This window comes from Ascaphus truei, chromosome 14 (genome assembly GCF_040206685.1).
Source record: "Ascaphus truei isolate aAscTru1 chromosome 14, aAscTru1.hap1, whole genome shotgun sequence".
Taxonomy (NCBI): domain Eukaryota; kingdom Metazoa; phylum Chordata; class Amphibia; order Anura; family Ascaphidae; genus Ascaphus; species Ascaphus truei.
In genome coordinates, this window is record NC_134496.1 from 36,779,786 (window position 1) to 36,801,158 (window position 21,373).

Consider the following 21,373-nt stretch of genomic DNA (forward strand, 5'->3'; position numbering starts at 1 on the left):
TTAATATATACAGCTACTTTCTGGCAGGAGAACAGCGTGCTACAGTTTTTTTTTTTTTTTTGTATTGCTAGAATGAAAAAGCCTATTTACAATTTAACAGCAGTATCCCCTGAGGAAAACAGCAGCATAGACAGATACCCTTTTTAGGGTGATTGCTATATTTCTGTTCCTGGTAAAAACTTCTTTTTTTAAATCCAGAAGAAAAAAAAAAAAAAAAAGTGGCCAGGATAGAGGGAGCTTTTGTTCATATTTTTGCCCGTCTGTGATATATTGACAAAGTGTCTGCTGGCTGAATGGAATAGTTTTACAGTAAAAGACGAGTGCAGATCTGTGCGGAGAGGCAGGGCTGCTTCTAGTTTAGAAGGAAGTGAATCTGATAGGTCAGAAGAATGTACCATTTATAAAATACCCCTCCTTCTCCTTTTTTTTATATTCCTGTGCGAGATGCAGCAGGCTGAAGGCGAGCTGTGCACAAGGCATAGCAGGCTACGCAGGAGAAGACTCGGCTTGCAAGCGATCAGCATTTTTAGGGCTTGCCTTTTCGTCTAGTGATTTTCCGAGCGCTTCTGCTTTTTTTTTTTTTTTTTTTATTTGCCTTTGTGGCTGTTTTTAAAAAATAACATGGTCTCACCCACTAACTGCATGCTGCATGTTGGGTAAATTTTAAAACCCACATGTGAGTCTTGGTGCAGAGGAATTATGTACATCAGATGGGCATTTTCTGTGCTTATTGCATAGTAATGAACCTCTGACAGGCGCGACCTTTCATAAGACAGCCCACATTGTTGGCTTTCTGCCCAGAATATTGCTGCAACACAATCTGTGATTGGTTATCTCTCTATCATGCATTGCTTCACAGGGGAAAACGGCCCCTTTTTTTAATAAATCGACGATGGCTGGCTGCAATATGCTACACTGTAAGTATTGTGCATGGAAGAAACAGGCGAGCTTAAATTCTGCACTGGAATCACATGGGGAAGGTTGTAGAACTGTGCGACAGAAGTGAAGGCTGCTTGGTAAATTGTAACATGTCTGTTTTTTCTACAGGTTGGTACTAAGAAGTGCCTTTTCTGACGTCTCTGCTGCTTGGAACCGCTTGTAGGACAGTCTCTGCTTTTGCCTTGCTTGCTGCCAGCTAGACTGCAACGAGAGCACATCCACCCTTCACATCTAGTCCAGACAACCCCACACTTCTGCTTTTAATCAAGAGAGAGCCATATGTATCAGGCACTGGCTTATGCTGTTATTATAGTAGAAAAAAGGAAACATTTGATGAAAAACTAAGATATTTTGAGGCCAGAAAATCAAGGAGAGTCAGAGAGAGAGAGAGAGGGGGAGGGAGGGAAAAAAAAGGCTCGATTATTGTTCTACACTGCTGAATCTCTCCATGCCAAACTAATCAATACCGATTGCACCACAAAAAAAACCCAATTGCCAATTCAGCTGTGTGGAGATTACCTTTCAGACAACTTTACTGAGAGCAGCTTGGAAATTCTGTGTCAGCAGAGGGTCTGCCACGTTTTCATGCTGGCATTTTGGGCTTGAAATTGGAACTCCAAATGGGTCACTGAGAGCACAGTGCAAGCTCCGGGTCATCATTTCTGAAGCTCGCTGGGCGATCGTAACATTTCAGAATATATCATCTGTATTATTTAACAGGTTGTTGCTGGAGAGAACTGGTGGGACATCTGTATGCTCGCTGAGAGCACCATTGTACACTTTAAAAAAAAAAAAAAAGACCGTTGGATTTGACATTTGCAGTAGACCTTTATTTCTCTCTTACTGAGAATTTTAACTACCTGTAAATTTTAAGTATGGCTGTTAGTGTGGGACCGATCCGGGACACAAAATGGCTAACATTGGAAGTGTGCAGGGAGTTCCAAAGAGGGACCTGCTCACGGCCAGACACCGAATGTAAATTTGCACACCCATCGAAAAGCTGCCAAGTTGAAAATGGACGAGTAATCGCCTGCTTTGATTCATTGAAAGTGAGTAAACATTACATTCCTTTTTAGGATAGACATGAAATGAACGCTACCAGTTACTCGTTCAAGTCTGGAAAATGTACGCTGCATTATATTTCAGGGTTAATTTTATGACCTGGTTTTTCTATTTCAGCTCATGAGACTAGCAGCGGAGTGTGGGCTAGGACTTTTAGAGAAAAGGCTAATAATTAAGCTTGCATTTTCTATGGACAATGCTAGTCTTCAGAGCTTGCAATTTATCTTTCGGTAGACTAGCTTTCTTTTAATAGGGAACATATATAAAACTGACCTAGAAGTAGCAAACTCACTGTGTTGTTGATTGCCTGTCTGGTAAATGAAATGAAATAGACTGAATTCCAAAGAACGATGTTACATGAGCAGTGTCCAATGATGAGATGTAATATATGTGCCACATATTATCATTCGGGGCTTGCATGAAGAAATAAGTGAGAACAGAGAATTTCTGCTGGTCATGTGTATTGAAGTCAAGGGTAGGCCTTATCCACTGGCAGTTTTTCTAGAGTGATGAAAAGGCTGCAGATTAATGTTCGTCTTCATTGAAGCATAAAAATAATATATAGTGCACTTTCCAAAACTGGAGATGTGTGTGTGTGTGTGTGTGTGTGTGTGTGTGTATATGTAATCAAGAAAGAACAGGCACTCCTACAGTAAGTAAAAAAAAAAAAAAGATAATTAATTAGCTCAACAAGCCTTTGTTCCGTTGGAAACGAAACAGTTGAGTTAATAAATATATATATTTTTTTTTTCACTTTTGCTCTATGTGTGATTTTTCAGACGGTATGCACCCAACTTTTGCCAACTATTATTTTGACCCATGAGTGCCCTGTTCCTGATATATAATATTGTTGGGGTTTTTTTTGGAAGTGGTGTGCTTCTTTCTATGCCTGACTACACACAATTATTTTCAACTAAAATAAATTCATTTCATTTCTAAAAAGAAAATGTCATTCAAATGTCTTCTACATATTTTAGCTGCTGTATCATTTATTTTCCTTGACACAAAAACAACTTGAGGGTAATTCAATATACGCTGAAGCCGATTGGCCAAAAACTGCCATTCAAGTCAATAGAAGTGTTCAGCTGATAGGAATGCTATAGCCCTGGGGTGCTCAACTCCAGTCCTCAAGCCCACCCAACAGGTCAGGCTTTCAGGAAAGCACAGGTAGCTCAATCGGAGGCTCAGTCAAAGACAGAGTCTCCGATTGAGCCACCTGTGCTGAAGCAGGGACTGATTGAGCTACCTGTGCTGAAGCAGGGATATCCTGAAACCCTGACCTGTTGAGTGGGGGGGAGGGGGGTCTTGAGTACTGCCGGTGAGCACCCCTGTTATAGCCATGGAATGTTTGGAAAAATAGATATGGGAGTGCTCCATGCAATATTATAAAATATTGCAAAACATAACTTTTATTCATTGCATCAGTGAATAAGATCCTAGATACCTTCTGCATTGTCCCACTCCTAACCACACCTGCTCTGCAGGATCCTCCCATTCCTCTTCCATTCAGTTTGTGATATATGGTGGCATCTCCCTTCTACCGCATGATACCGCTCCCGTCTCCTGCTTCTGCAGTGAGAGTGGCCACTTCTCTCCCTGTCCTGTTGGGTAGGTGTGGCCCAGGGAAAAACATGACCCATATGTGAGTACCAGGATAAAGGATGAGTACACGAAGTAGGGCCACAGAGAGGTGAAAGAGAGCATAGAAGCAGAGCAATGGAGTTCATGGTTAAAGAGATCCCCAAGACTAACACTTACTGGAATATAGAAGGATATTGTGTGTGTATACACTTCAGTCTCCATTTTCTTAGAGAAAATAGAACAACAGTGTTCTGAAAATGATATACAATGTGGGCCCATTCTTCTGCTCTTTATAATCTACCAGTAACAAGAGAAGCTTTGAGCGCACTAAAGATTGTGCGCCATGTTTACGAAGGAGTGCTATTCCGCAAGACGCCTTCCACACGGAAGACACCTTAGGTCACAAGATGACCCCACTGTGATATAGCTTTGCTTCACTGGTCTGTTAGAGAAGAGGAGAAAGACCGGTCGGCTATCGGATGAAGTCATTTAAAGGTACGAGCCGCCTTATCTCGAGTGCTCTATTGACAAGACTCTGAAAGTCTTTAGTGATGGCACCCTGGAGGTGACGCTGTGATCACGTGACCCTCCGTCACGTTAAATCTGTCCCACCTATTTTACATATCTGTTTTCTGTTTTTTACAGCATTCGATCCCGGGGTCCACCGGAGCTGAACCGCTCTATTCTTAGCTCCAGAGACTCCTCTGTTCCAGAGATACTTCCCGGTTTTAGTTGCTGGTGTTCCTCCTTGGAGTTTAAAGATGACACCTGCAGTCATCCAATAAGAAGCCACAACACAACCCTCCCCTCCCCCCCGAAGTTATGGCTTGCTATTGGATGATACAGGATTTGGAGGCCATTTTGGTTTGGTACTGAGACACCGGCAACTAAATTGGTGAGTATCTCAGAACCTGGGGAGGGTCACAGGAATTATAGTGCGGTGGTTTGGCTCTGGAGGACCCCTCGATTTCAAATTCTGTTACAAACAATTAAAGAAAGTTTTTTTTTTTTTAATGTCACCCGTACATCTCCCACTACTGCAACAGGCCCTTTCGTCGATGCGAAACACCTTTTGTACATTGATATTTGAAGCTGTAACATGAAACTGTCTCTCTTAGCACAAACATAATGTCAAAAACAGATGTTTGGGACAGTTGATATATAAATGATTATAGGGTGGTCCCATTTTTAACCTATGCTTGTTAGTGAGCACATCTTTAACATCATGATTGCCCTATGATCTCAAGTGTGTGTTTTTGTAACTAAAGAACTAAATATCATTTTATGCACTAAAGCAGGGGTGGCCACTTCTAGTCTTCAAGGACCACCAACAGATTAGGTTTTAAGGATATCCCTGCTTCAGCACAGGTGTCTCAATTAGTATGACTGAGCCATTGATTGAGCCACCTGTGCTTAAGCAGCGACAGCTGGCTTAGGTGGCCCATGAGGACTGGAGTTGGCCACTCCTGCACTAAATGTATTGCCACTCCAGGAGAGAAAGGGTTGCTTAATGGGCATAACGTTTTTCGTTCTGTCCATGTTGCTGTAAAGAGAGACGTCTGTCTGGGTTCAGTAGAGGATACATGAAGCATTGGCCCTCATTTTATTTGGGGTGGGGGGGCAGCAGAGGTAGTTGCAGTCTGTCAGCTATACTATTTTTAGTCCAGCAGAAAGGCGACTTAAATATTTTCAAAGGAGACCCCATGAAATGGCATTACCCTTCAGCTGTGCTTTTCAGATTTTGGCCAAAGTCCCAGGAGCCTTCTACTAAGTACAGCAGAATTTCTGACTGCTGTATGACGGCAAAGGGCAAATATTTAAAACAGCTAGGACAGCATTTATGAGTACAATTCATCTATCACAGGGGTGGCCAACTCCTGTCTTCAAGGACCTGGTGGTCAGGTCAGGATATCCCTGCTTCAGCACAGGTGGCTCCGTCATTCTAATTGAGCCACCTGTGCTGAAGCAGGGATATCCAGAAAACCTGACCTGTTGGCACCCGCCCTTGAGGATTGGAGTTGGCCACTCCTGATCTTATCAAATCATGGAGGTTTAAAAAAAATAAAAATAAAGCAGTAACATCCCAAGCATCTGGTGAATTGGAAGGCAGGCTGTACATAATGCAACTATACAACAGTAATAAATCCCAAAATGTGTGTTGTTTTTTAAAAGTATATTTTACATGTGCGATAATGACGGCAGATGAAAAAGCATCAATATGAATGATTTCATTGTTTAGGTCCCTGACACTGTTTAGCATAACAAATTCAGTATCAACTTTCCAGACTAAATACCATCTCAATCCCAGGCCTTACTTGTGAACACTCTGATTCATAATGCATTTGCTAACTGCATAGTTTAGTTGCTCTGTCAATACAATTTCTGAATATGTGCTTCATATATTCTACTTTTAAATGGCCGCAGGCCAAAGCTGTTTCTAATTGAGATTGTTTGCACAGGCGTTGAAGTTATGACCAAATTATTTTTAAACTACTTATAAGCTGATCTTCAGCTTTGGATAAAATAGATGTGAAATCGCCTTTTGATTTGCGTGGCCGTTTGCATATCCATCACCAAGATTCATCATCTGAAGTTAGATTACCTTTCTGTATCTTTGGTTAAAAAATTAAAAATGAATAGATCACCATAAAGCCCTGAGGGATAAGATTAAGCGCACCCTTAGGCTGCGCTTATAGTGCCGGCGACAGGACCGTCGCGTCAAAACAAACGCATTGTTGCCGTCGTCGGCACTTATAGTGCACAAGACGGCGACAAAGCGACGGAGCGACACTGCTACCAAAAATCTGGTGGTCACTGATATTTGATTTTTTTTCGCCGACAGTCTCCCCTTGCGGCCAATCAGGAGCTTCTCCGTGCCTCTGCCCTCCCCCTTTTCCGACGTCACTGGCCTTGTAGCCAACAACGTTGCCTAAAATTTAAATTCAACTATCGCGACGGGTGACATCGGTAGCATCACCGTCGCCGGCTCTATAAGCGCACCCTTAGGTTTTCAACACATACTCTATCCTATTTGGACTATTCCGGGTACCATCGCCATGGAAATTGCAAAGGATTCTTCTAGTTGTTATCCAAATACAACAGGAAGTACAGATGCAGTCAGTTGGTTTGTCGCGTAGCCGGCCAGGAAACCGCAGCTGGCAGCAGCCTGACAACTGCCTGCTTGTAGAATCCCAGACTAATTGCCCATCAGGATTAACACAGCGGGGGTCCCTGCTTCTGAATAGTACTCCCGCTTTGTTAATCCTACCGGGCAGCATCAGTCTGGGAGCGCTGTGCAGCGAGAGTAGACAGAAGCGGCCCCTCTCTCTGCGCATCTCTAAGGCTGTGGCCAGGCAGGGAGCGAGCGCGCTGGTGCTTGTGCGCGGTGACATCACGCGCTCTGCTGGGTCAGGCAATTTATGGCCAGCTAGTTGTGCGGGGGGGTTGGAGGGGCGTGTGGAGGGCGCAGCCATGACATCACAGAGCTGGTTCGCTCTCATTGGGTGAACAGCTCACGTGACGTGCCAGCGAGCGGCATAATCAAATTTGCTTGCCTCTGCAAGCAGCTAAGCGCTGAGCATGTGCAGGCGCTTGCTCACGCTGACCCCACACATTGCTGCAATGTGTTTCATTGCGGCCAGCGCGTGCGCCCGCTCGGCATCACCCTGGACGAGGCCTAACAGACGATCGCGCTGCTTTTATGTTATTTACCATGTGACCGGGACATTTAAACTTGCTTGAGATACCGGCACTCCATCCTGGGACCTGTATCTCGGGAAGCAGGGGGTCCCCGGGGCTGAAATTAATGTGGTTCCCCTGCTTCAATACGATGTCATTAAAATGAAAGCAGCGCGGTCGCGTTTTAGAGATGCGCAGAGAGAGGGACTGCTTCTGTCTGCTCTCACTGCGCAGCTCTTCTAGATTGCTGGAGCCCAGTAGGATTAACGCAGCGGGAGTCCCATTCAGAAGCAGGGACCCCCGCTGTGTTAAGCCTGATGGGCAATTCCCCCCTGCTCTGCACTTGGCTGTGAACGCTCCACGTTTGCTCCGCAGTTCACCAGCACATTTGCGGGGCAGGGTGGAGATACAACTGACAGCATCTGTATGGTCTACATTTGTTAGTTTCCCTTTCCTTTTCCGTTTTATGGGACTTGGGACTGTTGCACATTAGGCCCCTAAGCACAGCTGTTATAACCTTTGTTTTAGTCCTCCCAGATGTGAAGGTTTTATGCCATTAAACCCAATGTCGAACACCACTGTATATATACATGTATATAGGGTGCTGTTAACTACCCTCCTTGCCCTAAAAGTGGCCCTGCCTGTCATGCTGCTCCTCATCATCTTTTAAACTTCCTTTAGGCTGGCCAACTCCAGTCTTCAAGGGCCACCAACAGGTCAGGTTTTAAGGATATTCCTGCTTCAGCACAGGTGGCTCAGTCTTTGACTGATCCACTGATTGAGCCACCTGTGCTGAAGCAGGAATATCTTTAAAACTGACCTGTTGGTGGCCCTTGAAGACTGGAGTTGGCCAGCCCTGCATTGGGCTTTTCGATGTACCTAAGGGCGATTCATGGCTTAGGACTGTGAAGCTGGAGTCAGGTTGCAGACCATTCCTTAGGAAAGTATGATGGAAAAAAAAAGTGAAGTTACAAAAAAAAAAAAAGAAGCAGAGTGCAGAATAAAGTCTTCATTCACAGAATATTAACAGATTTTAGTTTCTTCAGCTTGTTTCACATGCCTCAGCAGAGCACATTATTGGTGCAATACAAATAATACTTAGTGTATATATAAATATATATATATATATATATATATATATATTCTAATGTCCCGGACCTCCTTCCAGAAATATTAAAATAAGTTGAGCATGTCAGAGTTTAGCAGATGATAAAACTAGTCTACATATTGATTGTTCACCATTGCTACTAAGACTCTTTATTTATTCTTATTAATTGGTTGTTCTTTTGTGAGCACGGAGTACCATTTAGTATCAACATATCTTTAGTGGTTATAATATTTCAAATAGAAATCCCCCTTATTCGGTTTTAAAATGCATATGTGTTGATGCATAATGAACCTTCCTCATGCCACATGTGATGAATCCAATTTATAAGTCCTGAAATGTCTACTGTTCTAAAATGGCTTTAAATGGTTTGTGCAAGCAAAGAGTAGGCCCTCTGTATAAGAACGCAGCAGTGCAGGTAGAACTGTCTGTCTGTCATTGGGTGAGGTGAATCAATAAACAATTGATACAGGCACTCTTCAAAATCACAAGGCTTTCATTAGTGCTGGATGATTCAGCCCTAACCGGGTCTTGTGACGGGTTTGTTTAGTTTACGCTCCTTGTCTGCATGTTTATTAGATTTAAAACACATACACTGCTTTAAACTGAAATCTGTTAATTGATACTACGCTTGGTGAAAATGGCACAGAGTACTGATGCATTGATTCCTACAAAAACCCATGCCAAGCTCACAGAGAGCTGGGATTTAAATAGGGATATCTCAGCCCAAAGTTCTGCACACGACTTTCTCATTTTCATTGCTCCTTGGAAAACCGGATCATTAGTAAGTATTACATCATTAAGCAGAGAAACTGTATTTCCCATGATGGGAAACCGTGTCTGTTTATTACATCATAAAAGAAAGGCAGGAATAATTGTAGACCGTCAAAGGAAAACCAATGATAAAATCGAGTACAGTAATGGGTTGGAGAGATTTTATTTTACATGTTGCATCTTCTCTGTAAAAGCCTGTTTGGAACTGAATTTCTTATCTATTCATATCACTGTCTTAATATCTCATTACACATTTATAATACTACAACAGAACACCAAATACTAAATACTGCATGACAACAGAATCACATTAAAAGCAACATAAGCCTCTGCAACACAGGAATGGTATTGGCCTATTGTGATAACCCTCCTTTGTGTTAGCATGTATTCACAAGTCCTGTTTTCATTATGTATCTGTAGCAAACATGCTTTCAAAAGACATCACATGCAATCTGTCTCTTCCATGGTTTCTAAGAAATTTGCTACTGTACATACATAACGTAAGGGGCCAGTTTATAATTTGTCGTTGCTCATCATTCTCGTTCTATTCACGCTTCTTACCTCTCACATTTCTGTTGGGTGCTGATTACTGGATGTTTTCTCTCTATTTGCTGACTAGAATGAAGGCAAAAGAAGAAGAAGAAAAAAAACCGAGGTCATAAATGAATCAATATATTCGACTACATTTAGCTTACCCCTTATCACTGCAGTAAGCAGATACTTCAACGTATAAAACTGATTTATTGCTAGTGGACATGTTCTCAGAAACAGTAAAAAAAAGCCACTGTAATATATATTCATATCAAATGTTGTGTTGTATTGATTGGTAAAGATGCAGACCATAATACCCTACAGAAAAAAAAAAGAATTTAAAATAACGAATTTGCTCTGATAGAAAGTGATAAAATATAAAAACGATGCAGTAAGTCAGTGTTTTTCAACCAGGGGTCCTAGGAAACCTTGTGTTCCCCCAGGCGTCTCTAAAAGGTTCCCTGCAATGTTCAGGTCATTTGAAAATTGTAACAGATTCAGAAGAATTTACGATGCATTGGACCTCAGACGCGCTATTAGAGAGGGTTGGGGTTCCTTACAATGCATCTGATCTCAGACGCGCTATTAGAGAGGGTTGGGGTTCCTTACAATGCATCTGATCTCAGACGCGCTATTAGAGAGGGTTGGGGTTCCTTACAATGCATCTGATCTCAGACGCACTATTAGAGAGGGTTGGGGTTCCGCAGAATTTCACAACACAATTATAGGGTAACTTAACAAAAAAAAATTTCCCCCAGAAACACTGCAAGTTGATAAAATGAGTTCAATGAACACAAAGGAGAAATGTGAAAAAAGAAACAAAATGCTGAATATTATGTAAGCATACTTAGAATTCCAGTGCATTCAGAAAGAGTGCTATGGAGAGATTGCACGTTTTAAGGGCACACTTCCAACTAGCATCCCACCCCGCCATATTTAGCAATCTACATTAGATTTAATAATCATGAAGGAAACAAAACCCACATAGCCTGGACCCAGCCAACATCTGTGTACAGAATTTAGCAGCAGTTTTCCTCTGGTCTGCCAGTAATGAGTTGAGTTTCTCCTATACAGCCATTGGTAGTCATAGATGGAGAGGGAAGGGATGTGCGCTTCCCGCACACAAGTTGTGTGTGTTGTGTTTAAAGCTATGTACCACAACCACTTATTACATACGATTTTCATTCCAAATGAATGCCAACATAATTCTCTTTTTACAATATGTTTGCCATTGTGATGCAAACCAAGTAAGTTGCTCCTACCCAAAAATGGATACATGCAGATTGATTAAAAACAGTTTATTATTTCTTTAAAAATATCATCCTGATCAAATTCTTGATCATTAAGTATTTAAAAAACAAAATAAACAATAAGTGCCTTTATCAATACAACCGGGAATCACTACTGAATTACAGGTACTGTATGTATAGCTATTTCTACGTTGCCAAAACTACTGGCCTATACTGCCTTGCTAATTTGTATGACCACTGGTCTCAGAGGCCCTATTTAGAAAGCTCTGAACTTGAAGTATTTTACAGACTTTCATATAAATTCACAAGCAGGACACAATTTGCACTTTTCTTCATCAAGATTTCAGTGAAATTTCTAGAATTTTCACCCAGATTTTTAGGACTAAAAAGTTCTATCAATTTTTGCACCAAATTTTTTTTTTAAATGTGTAAAGGTAAAAAAAAAGGTGCTATTCAAACTTGGGCAAGTTCCCACATCGCTATTCTGAATCTACAGTATCTCCGCCATGTTGGAGCAGAGTGGAGGGCCATTCAAATGAATTGGACTGGGATGGGTTTTCAGCACGAGGAACACGGATTCACCGCATAATCAGTAGGGGCTGTACACTGCAATGAATTCTAACTTTTTTGATGTTACCATTTTTCCATTCAAATGTCCTTGCTCCAGAAATTTCACATTTTGCTCGTGTTTGTCCCTATGACTAAGTATGCTCCTTTTATAGTTTGTAAGGTTGTAAATATTATTTTTGTATTGCCTGCCAGATGATGAAAGCGAGCGTCACGTCTGTTCAACCAGAGTGTCTGTCTGAGATCAGGACCAATTCAGTTGTCCTTAAAGGGACCGTAGCTCAGGATAGTGGAAAATAATAAGAGGATCCTTACAAATCACATATTATAAACTCCACAAGATTGTAGAACATATCCCCTCAATCTCTTAATATTGATAACGTTGTAACACAGATGGTACTGTTGCTTAATCACCGAGCAGGGGGCAATCATACATCTCTGATTTGGCAAGATGACGAAGACGCTCATGACATGGTCACATGTTCTGCCGAGAATTTACACTGATGTCATTTTCGTACAGCCCAGGCAGACTTCACAATTGTTCCTCACGCTCTCTGTTGGGGTGTGTTCTCTGTAGACCTGTGCCCGAGGCATTTGATGTGCATGTGTTAGTATGGAGTAGCAGGCTGGTGTGATTCTGAACCCCTGTGTTTTATTCGTGGAATGCAGAATGATTCCACAGTAGTATAAACTTGCACGCCAGTGCTTCTGAAAATCAGCTGTGGTTATTGCTATACTTTATTTAAATTATATGGTAAACACTTTGAAATCGTATGTAGGCTATATCTGATGTCATCTAGATTTCAATTACTTTTTCTAATGTTCGGAACCCAACGGTTCAGGATTGACCAGCCCTGGGGTGGTGGACCAGGGATCCACTGGGGAAACAATATGGCCACCAGGGTCAGGGCTTGCTCTAGCAGCCAATAGAATGGCCGTAACTTCATCAGGACTTTGGCGTTATGGCTTTATGTTGGTGACCACATTTGTTGGGGTTTTTTGTGTGTAAAAAACAAACAAAAAACCTACAAGTATTAATTGAACCGGGGGAATAACTGATCAGCTCCAGATAAAGTAACATAAAAAAAGAAAGAGTAGCCAGAATTGCTGATTTAACGCTGTAAATGCTGCATACATTGAGTGCTATATAAAGATTATTATCATAATAAATCTCACGGCAAGATGGTTTTCCTTTGCTTCAAAAGACCATATTGTCATATACTGAACCTTGTTCTTATTTACAGAACACATTTATGTAATTACCAATATTTAAAATCTGGAAAATCGATGTCATGTAATAGATCTAATTTCGTTTTTTTTTGTGTTCTTTAAAGGCCTAATTGACATTATTCTCCTGTAGTAAAGACCATATGGTTTTACCTGTAACAGATTGAATACCTAAATGGTTTCCATGTGAGATCTGATGTAGAACAAACATGTTTCTTGTTAGCATCTTCCTTCTTAACCTTTTAGCATACGATTTCAAAAACGTCAAGTTTGTTATTATATCAATTTCCATGTATAATAGAGCAGACATTTCTTTGTACGAAAGTTAAATAAAGAATATACTGTATGTAGATAATAACAATGACTCAATACATTAAGATTTGTAAAGTATAACTCATGAAACAATGACCCAAAAGAAAATAGTAATTTCTGTGACAGCTTTGTAACCTTTATTAGAAAGAAATAATGAGCTAATTACTCTCTCTCCCTAGGACCGGAATAAGTTCATTTTCTATTAGTGTCATCTTAATTGCAAGCTACTGTATGAAATAAAAATAAACTAGGTTGCCCTGTTATCTTTTTAATGGATGATGACAGAATTACTACTTTATAAAATTCAAATATTGAACCTCGTGTCTCTCCACATGTATGTTTAGTGCCCGCAGTGTACTCGGGTCTTTACAAAAGTGATAATACAGTACAGGGAATTATAATACAATAAGTGCAACAAACAAAATCAGAAAATGGGAAAGGAAATTCCTGCCCTGGGGAACTTACAATCTGAGTGGTATGTTGGGATATGTATAGAGACAGCAAGTGAGGGAGTAAGTGCAGAAGCTGGCAGGTCTTGGCCATGATGGTTGGTAGTAGCGACTGTGGGTGTGGGACAGTAGCCAAGAGACTAGGTTAGTGTTTTTTTTTGTTTTTTTTGAGGAACCCCAACACACTCTAGTAGCGCGTCTGAGCTCAGATGCATTGTAAGGAACCCCAACCCTCTCTAATAGCATCTCTGAGATCAGATGCAGCATAAGGAACCCCAACCCTCTCTAATAGTGTGCCTGAGATCAGATGCATTGTAAGGAACCCCAATCTTCTCTAATAGCGCGTCTGAGATCAGAGGCATTGTAAATTATTTGGTACAGATTTCAAATGACCTGATGACCTGAATTACAGGGACCCCTCTAGGGATGCTCAGGCAACCCCTGGGCTCCTAGGAACCCCCTGTTGAACAAAAATATGGTCTAGGCTGTTGAAATGCTTCATTTAAGAGGTAAGTTTTAAGGTTTGACTTAAAGGTTACAGTAATGTTTGCTCAGTCTGAAAGGTGGAGAATTCAGCTCCATTGTGAATATTAATGCATTAACCTTTTGAGTGCCTTTATCATACGTGTTACGTCACGTGACCTGGCACACCAGGGGCCCATATTGACGTACCACGTACGTCATGGGGAAATGTTTTGGGTTGATCTGGCTTCCGTTTCAGTCAGTGGGGTGGGGTGTGGTGGTGGTGGGGGCCAGTCATGTGGTGGTGGCTGAAGCAAATGCTGGAGATTCATGGGCAATCTCTAGTGCTGCTGGACCTCCAGCACTGCAAAGGTTAAAATAAGCATGTGGTCCAACATGTTAAAAAAAAAAATTTTGAAGGGCGATTTAGGAGAAAAAAACAGAGATATCTCTTAATGTCCCTGTAACAGTTAATAGGTTGAGAGGACTTTTATTAGGGAGATACTGGAGAACATTTCAAATTAAGTTTCAGGGAGTTTCCATAATGCACACGGAGGGCTGAAAATAACCCTTCTAGTGCTATATATCAATTCAATAATCGCTAGTTTTACCAGTATCAGGGTGTGTATCGCTGTACACAGCAATGTACAGGCAGGATGAGTCTCTGTCTCAAGGAGATACAGAACCAATGTACAGGAGGTACAGCTAGATAAAGTGACTGGTCCGGGGTCACAAGGAGCTGGCACTGTCGTCACTCTGCAGTGTACTACAGATGACCTCTAAAGAGAAGGAGCCGTATGTGAAACACCCACTGCTGCAACACTGGAATAATATTGGTGCAGAAAGGCAGCAGATTTATCAATGTTTCAAGATCAATCGCTCTAACCCTCTGATGCCAAAGGGCTGCAATCCTGATACAAACTGCAGCAACACATTCCTCAAATAAAATAAAGGATGTGTTCTCGAAGTGTATCTGGTGTGAAACTGGGGCAGTCATGCTGCACAAAATGCAACACATTCACAGAAGAGAGAAAAGATGGGGCTATCTTGGAGTGCAGAGAAACCTGTATTTTGATGCACTGCACCATTCTCAGTCCACAGCTGCATCAAAAGGAAGAAACCGTTTCTTGCACCTGGTGCAGATTATTAGAAGCGAGGGTAATAGGATTTTCAGATGCACATTGAAGAGAGAGAAAAGAAATGGAGCACTATTTGATCTCTGACATTATAATCTGGTTGTCATGTGCAGTAACTCCTCCCAAATCACTATCTGATGCAAATGGGGCAAACAGAACAAACACCTTTGACACTAAAAGGCTCAAAATGAACATGCTGTTCTTTGCATCAGTTTGGCTCCAATATTGCCTTACCTCCTGCTACAAAACTGGTACAAAAAGGCAGATTTATGTCATTTTCTTTTTTAAATAATGCTTTCAGTGGGATTTTGTGTGATGAATCCTCGGCTGTGTTGCATCACTTTTGCAGCAGGGAGGCCTTGATAAATAACTTACTGAAACCGTGTATCGTTTCCAAGGCTGTTGATACAAATGACCTTAAGATGCAGCTGCAAACAATTAAAGAGTGGAGGAAGATGAGCATAAACTTTTAATTACAGATGTAGCACAGTGTGATTTTACTGCCTCCGGAGGTCGGGTTGCGGCAGTCACGCTGCAGGGGTCCATGCTTCGGGACTGGACCCCCACCCCACAGTGATAATTCTATGGCACATGGGCAGTCACGGTCATGGTGCCGCGGCTTGCCACTGTGCCGAAAACAGTAAGTCTTGCTACATCTGTACCTATAAGATTCGGTCTCATCATCCGATTAGGGCAGTGTTTTTTGTTTTTTTTAACTTTTTTTTTTTGGTTAAGGAACTCTAGAATTATATTGTGAAATTCTGGTTAACCCCAACCCTCTCTAATAATGTGTGATATCGGATGCATTGTAAGGAACCCGAACCCTCTCTAATAGCATGTCTGAGATCAGGTTCATTGTAAGTTACCCCAACCCTCTCTAATAGCGTATCTGAGATCCAATGCATTGTAAGGGACCCCAACCCTCTCTAATAGTGCGTTGGAGATCAGATACATTGCAAGGAACCCCAACCCTCTCTAATAGCGCATCTGAGATCAGATGCAATATAAATTCTTCAGTATTTGGTACAATTTTCAAATGGCCTGAAAATTGCAGGGAACCCTTTATGGATGCGACAGGGAACCCAAAGGTTCATTGGAACCTTTGTTAAAAAATACTGGATTAGGGTCTTGTGGGCTGGAGTGGATTGGAGGCGGATATCGACCGGGCAATATCTGTTTCACCGGCCCTCCCACTGATTGTGGGTATAATGTATTTCTGTCTGAAACGGAATTCTTTGTCTAGAATTTCTGTGCCCTTCTTGTCGCTGGAGATACAAATTACAGCGGAACCTCTCACCCCAAGATATATAAACTGTCCAACAATTATAATTGAGTAGGGATTACAAGAACACACTACAAAGTGGTTTGTCTCATGGGCAGACCAAGATCTCTGTGCTCAGCTAAAACAATCGAAGCAAAATAATCCTCGTCTGAAATGTCTTTCATGAATATGAGCTTGAGATGGAATTTAGAAATTATATTAACACGCATATTGCAACTGTTAATCATTATCATCCTGCGGTTTGCTGTCACAGATGACTGCTGCTGTAATGTGCATCCAGTAGTGTTGGGAATTGTGAGTTATAGAGTATTGAATACTGTAAGGAGATTTGTCATGCTATAGTTATTCTGTACTCTATTGCTAAGTGCTGCTGTTGATACAGATTCCTTTGCTCTCAGATGAGTCCTGTATTCTCTGCAGTTTAGCTGACATTCTGCAATACCTTTTATTACAGATATTTTTGTGTAACTCTGTGAATGTTATAGACACTGCTACAAACTTGTCAGACAATAAAAATGCCTGACTTTAATAATTGATGAAAAAATGAATTATTAACTTTGAGCGTCTCATTCTATCCATCGCCAATATTAGTAATTATTGTGTTAGTTATAGCAGTAGTTACATAGTATTAACTATTAAGTAATTATTTTAAAATAGTCAATATTAGTGAGAATTAGATGAATGTCAACGTTCTAGGGTTCTTCACCTTTCCAAGTGATAAAAGTCCCTTAAGGTGCTTTCTGAGCCTCATAAAAATGTCTCATGCCTGGAGCCGATCATAGCGGTGACTCTGGGGGACCCTCAGATGCCAAGGGTAGGAGACAAGGACTTCTACCATTCTTGATTAAAACAAGCAAGACCGAGAACATGGGGCTGTACCTGTAAAACAGAGCAGTACAAATATCTTTTGAATTGTTTTCTTATTATTATTTCTTGGTAGTGTCAGAAGAATCTGCACAGACTTCAAAATACCATTTGTACAGATTCTATAAGTGGGAAATATTTGCGAATAGAGGGTTTTGGTAACAGGAAACCTCCCACGTTAAAATGAATTCTCCCTGTAAGGCAAAATCTGATTATAGACAATACGTCATTTTGGAGGCGATGCATGCGAGTCTTATACCAACCACATAGCGCAGCAATTAGTTTTTATACTTTAAAGTAAGTTAGAAGGTTGAACCGGATTTACAACTCAAGTTTTTACATGCATTGAAATTCCATGTTTGAGGTTGCAGCAAAAGTGTAAGACCAGACATGAAATACATACTGTTTTACGTATGAGGATAAATCTTCTGCACTTCGTCTTGTGAATGCTTAATGGTCTGGACACAAAGTAGGTGTGGCTTAGTGATCAGTCTAGGACAGTTGGTTTTGACAGTTTCGCTGCGGCCAAGTGGCCGCCGGTGCTTCACTGCGACCTCCGCCACCGGAATCTACCGCCGCCACCGGCAACTGAGGTAAGGAAACCCCCAACCCTAAGCCCTTGACTAAAAAAAACCCTACCCTAATTGCTAAAACCCCCTAAATGAACACCATACCCTAACTACTAAAACCCTTAAATTAACCCCCTACCCTAAAACCCTTAAATTAACCTCATAACCAGTAATAAAACGTACATTAGAAGCGGCTAGTGGGGGGGGGGGGGGGGGTATTCCATTGGCAAATCGGCTGCGTTGTATGGTCCATCTGCGGCCAAATGTCCCAAGCCGCCTAGTGATAAAAGCACTAGCCTTTAATGTGGCATCTCCTGGTTTGAGACCTCATACAGTACCAGCTACTGTGCATGTGTATTTGATCCAGCCACATTTTCTCCTTTTCCCATAATTCAGTGGTAAGTTGTTGGAAGCAGTGTCTTCGCTCTTGTACTATTCTACTACAGTACAGTATGTTGCTCATTACATTAATTAGACATGATAAGTAAGGAATGCATTGGTATTATTAGCATAGTAGGGGAAATTAGCTCTTATGCTCAACTTAATTTAGAACAAAATAGAGTGCAAAGGCAGTCTAAATCAACTTCCCCAGAGATTGTTGTTTTACAACTATATGGTAAACTATGATAATCATTAGTATATATTTTTTAGCTGTAATATTGGTAATGAAGAAATGTAACATATGTCCTTAGATGGTGCCATTTGTCAAGCAGATTGTCAGGGGGGTCCAGAAAGGATGATTGTTGTGTCAACAGTGAGTGATAACATGCATTTCATGCCTTGTCATACTTGTTTTCAAGAGCTAAGAAAAGCTGTTTGTCAGAAAGCGTTACATGTAGCTGGAATGTGATGATATCGTTTTTTGGTTTGGGTATTTTGCATGCATTGGAAGAGTAGAGAAGTCAAAAATACAACATCTGAGCATTAGGCTTTGGTCTTTATTGAAAATGCTAGGAAACTCTCTTAATTGACCTGGAGAAGAGACCGACCGGCTCTATTCAAGTGGGTGAGACTCGAATTTTCTCCAGCACCGGGAAGCAGCTTCTCAGAATATTGAGTTAAAATGTAATGTGAAGATGCTTCATGACACAAAAGGCTCAGTTCAGAAGAATAGGGCTCGGAGGCTTTCCTAATGTGGAGAGGAGGCTTCAAAGTACGGCTCAATCCCGTTATAACGTGTTCCGTTACAACGCGAATCCGCTTATAATGCGCTACAAGGGTGGCTCCCAATTTTTGTATGTATGAATACTTTACAACACGATTATTGGTATCTTAAATACTTTATTGTACAATTCATACAATTGTACATTATTTTTAACGCCATCCGCTTATAGCACGATGTGATTCTTTGGACCCCAAGCACAGCGTTATAAGGGGGTTGAGCTGTATATTGAGTGGGAGCCATAGAGCTAATAAGCATAGATCTCAACCTATTCTTTTACTTATGATTTAGATATCATTTTGTGTAGAGGGTGATCCAATTGAAATAGTCTACAGTATGTGGATGATTGATGTGTAGGATGGTTCACAAGATGGTGACTAAAAATATGTAGGGATTAAGGTGCTTGAAGAAAGGTAACTGTCAGGAAAACGAGAAACACCCTTACAATTAGAATAAATTGGGAGGTATGAATGATCTACAATAAGCATCATTCATGGAACGGCAGTAGCTGTACCATGCATGGTAAGCCTATGGAAATGAATAGGTTTACTGTTCACACAACTACCAGCATATCGTGCGTGAAAAATGTGTTCTATAAATGCCCTTTCTTTCATGGGAAACGGCCACGTTTTGGAATAATCTCGGCTCTATCTCACAGTGGCCTAGATGACAACATTTTGTAAAGGCATATTTTTATTTATATAGCATACAGTCATGTGTTTACAATGTGCAACATTAGTGACTCCAAGAAAATGAGTACAAATGCAACTAGAAATGAGTAGTAACAAATGAGGGAGAGGGAGTACTGTAGGTGGTATGATGCCTTGTATTGCACCAGCAAGTAGTTGATATGTTACCAGCTTTCGAACCTCTTGTGGTTACCCAATGAAGGATTCTGAGAGGTTGGAAAGCTTGTAACATATAGACTACTTGTTGGTCCAATAAAAGGTATCATACCCTTTACTCCCTCTTCCTCCTTTGTTACTACATGGAAAAAAGGATCAACATGGCTACCTACCCTTCTTTACTTACTAGAAGAGAGTATAAGAAATATCAATGTTTTCCTGTACATATCTGTTTTTGATTGAAACATTTGTCATCGCCTGGCTAGTCAGGACCTATATTTAGCTATATCACTGTGATCCTCCCTGACCAAATGATCTGTGTCTTGTAAACATGTGTATCGTAGAGCAAGAGGAGCACAACTTTTAATAGGTCAAATGGGACTTTGATATCATTATTTCTTGCCAAGGCAGCAGCTACTAAACCTGGTTACCCGTCAACATGCTTTCACATGTCTTCAATATTGTCAAAAGTACATGTTATGTAGTTGGTGCCTGCAATGTATTGCAGAGCAAGATGGACATGCTTGTGTGGATAGCGCTCATGAAATGATGTGGGTGAGAATTAATATGATATGGTTGTGACTAAGGCAACGCTTATAGTGCCGGCGACGCGACGTCAGGCTGCGGTCACTGGAAAAATCAAATTGAGATGACTTCCGGCTATCGCGACCAAGCCGTCGTGCTTACTATAAGTGCACGTGATGGCGGCAATGCATTTGTTTTGATGTCGCGTCGCTCTCACCGGCACTATAAGCACAGCCAAAGACACACGGAGGGCCCTGCAAAGTTGAAAGCACATTTATACTATTTTAATTAAGCCTCATTTGTAGATTGTCACAGGAGACCAGGTTATTTACACCTTTTTACCGGGATCATTCATTAGAGCAAAACAAGGTAGAGAAATAAATAATAATTTATTCGGCATAAATTCTCTTACCTTGAAAAACACAAAATACAGACACTTACTTTGGGGTTGAGGTTGAAAACTAGACTTTCACACGTGCAGGGAACTCTTTGGGAGAGTTTTACCCTGACCGGGAATCTCCTGGAACCCAAATCGGCATAAAATCCCATACACCCTCGCTACGTTCTCTTCTGAGAACTTGGTCCCTCCTGACCGCGAGTCAGCCCAAATCTCCTAGAACCCAAATTGGCATAAAATCCCATCTGCGACTGCTACGTTCGATTCTGAGAGCTTGGGTGCAAAATGCTGGGCTTAGTCTCTGGCGAGCAGGCTTTTCAGGCTTGGAATCGAAGCCGGTTACTTTGCTATTACAAATAAAGCATCTTTGAAAAGTCTGCCCGCACTCTGACTCAAGGGAAACACAAGGGCTCACTGCATCTTCTAGTATTCTCTGCTTCATTCATCAAGTAGAAGCAGACCGGACAGGAAATCAGCGCGTGGGAACTTTCTCAAGGAGCCAATCAGAGCCAAGCCGGGTAGAAAAGCCGGGTCAGCGGGAAATTTGAAATAGCCAAGAGACATGCGCAAGCCTGACACATCTCCCCCCCAGCTATCCCAATGCCACCCGCTGGGCAGGCGCCCCTATGTCTGACAGAACAAGTGGCATCCCGGAG

The 21,373-nt window shown here is 41.5% G+C and overlaps 1 protein-coding gene and 1 long non-coding RNA gene across 33 annotated transcripts in view; one reads left to right on the forward strand and one right to left on the reverse strand.

Moving 5' to 3' along the window:
• Nucleotides 1-21,373, forward strand: part of MBNL1 (muscleblind like splicing regulator 1) — a 149,730-nt gene that overhangs the window by 41,426 nt on the left and 86,931 nt on the right. For 18 of the 32 annotated variants that reach the window (XM_075570472.1, XM_075570491.1, XM_075570488.1 and 15 more), the window contains exons 2-3: nucleotides 1,048-1,988; nucleotides 9,759-9,848. The exons of 4 other annotated variants lie outside the window; for them this stretch is intronic. In XM_075570472.1, coding sequence (XP_075426587.1) covers nucleotides 1,815-1,988; nucleotides 9,759-9,848 — 264 coding nt within the window. In that variant the 5' untranslated portion in view covers nucleotides 1,048-1,814. Of the gene's footprint in view, nucleotides 1-530; nucleotides 918-996; nucleotides 1,017-1,047; nucleotides 1,989-9,758; nucleotides 9,849-21,373 lie in introns of those variants that run through there. 10 more of the 32 variants (XM_075570502.1, XM_075570498.1, XM_075570495.1 and 7 more) reach the window with 4 other exon arrangements.
• Nucleotides 1-21,373, reverse strand: part of LOC142465970 (uncharacterized) — a 45,649-nt gene that overhangs the window by 22,144 nt on the left and 2,132 nt on the right. The window contains exons 2-3 of the long non-coding RNA XR_012788021.1: nucleotides 17,062-17,234; nucleotides 9,701-9,754 (exon numbers count right to left, since the gene is read on the reverse strand). This is a non-coding gene — a long non-coding RNA (uncharacterized LOC142465970). The remainder of the gene's footprint in view (nucleotides 1-9,700; nucleotides 9,755-17,061; nucleotides 17,235-21,373) is intronic.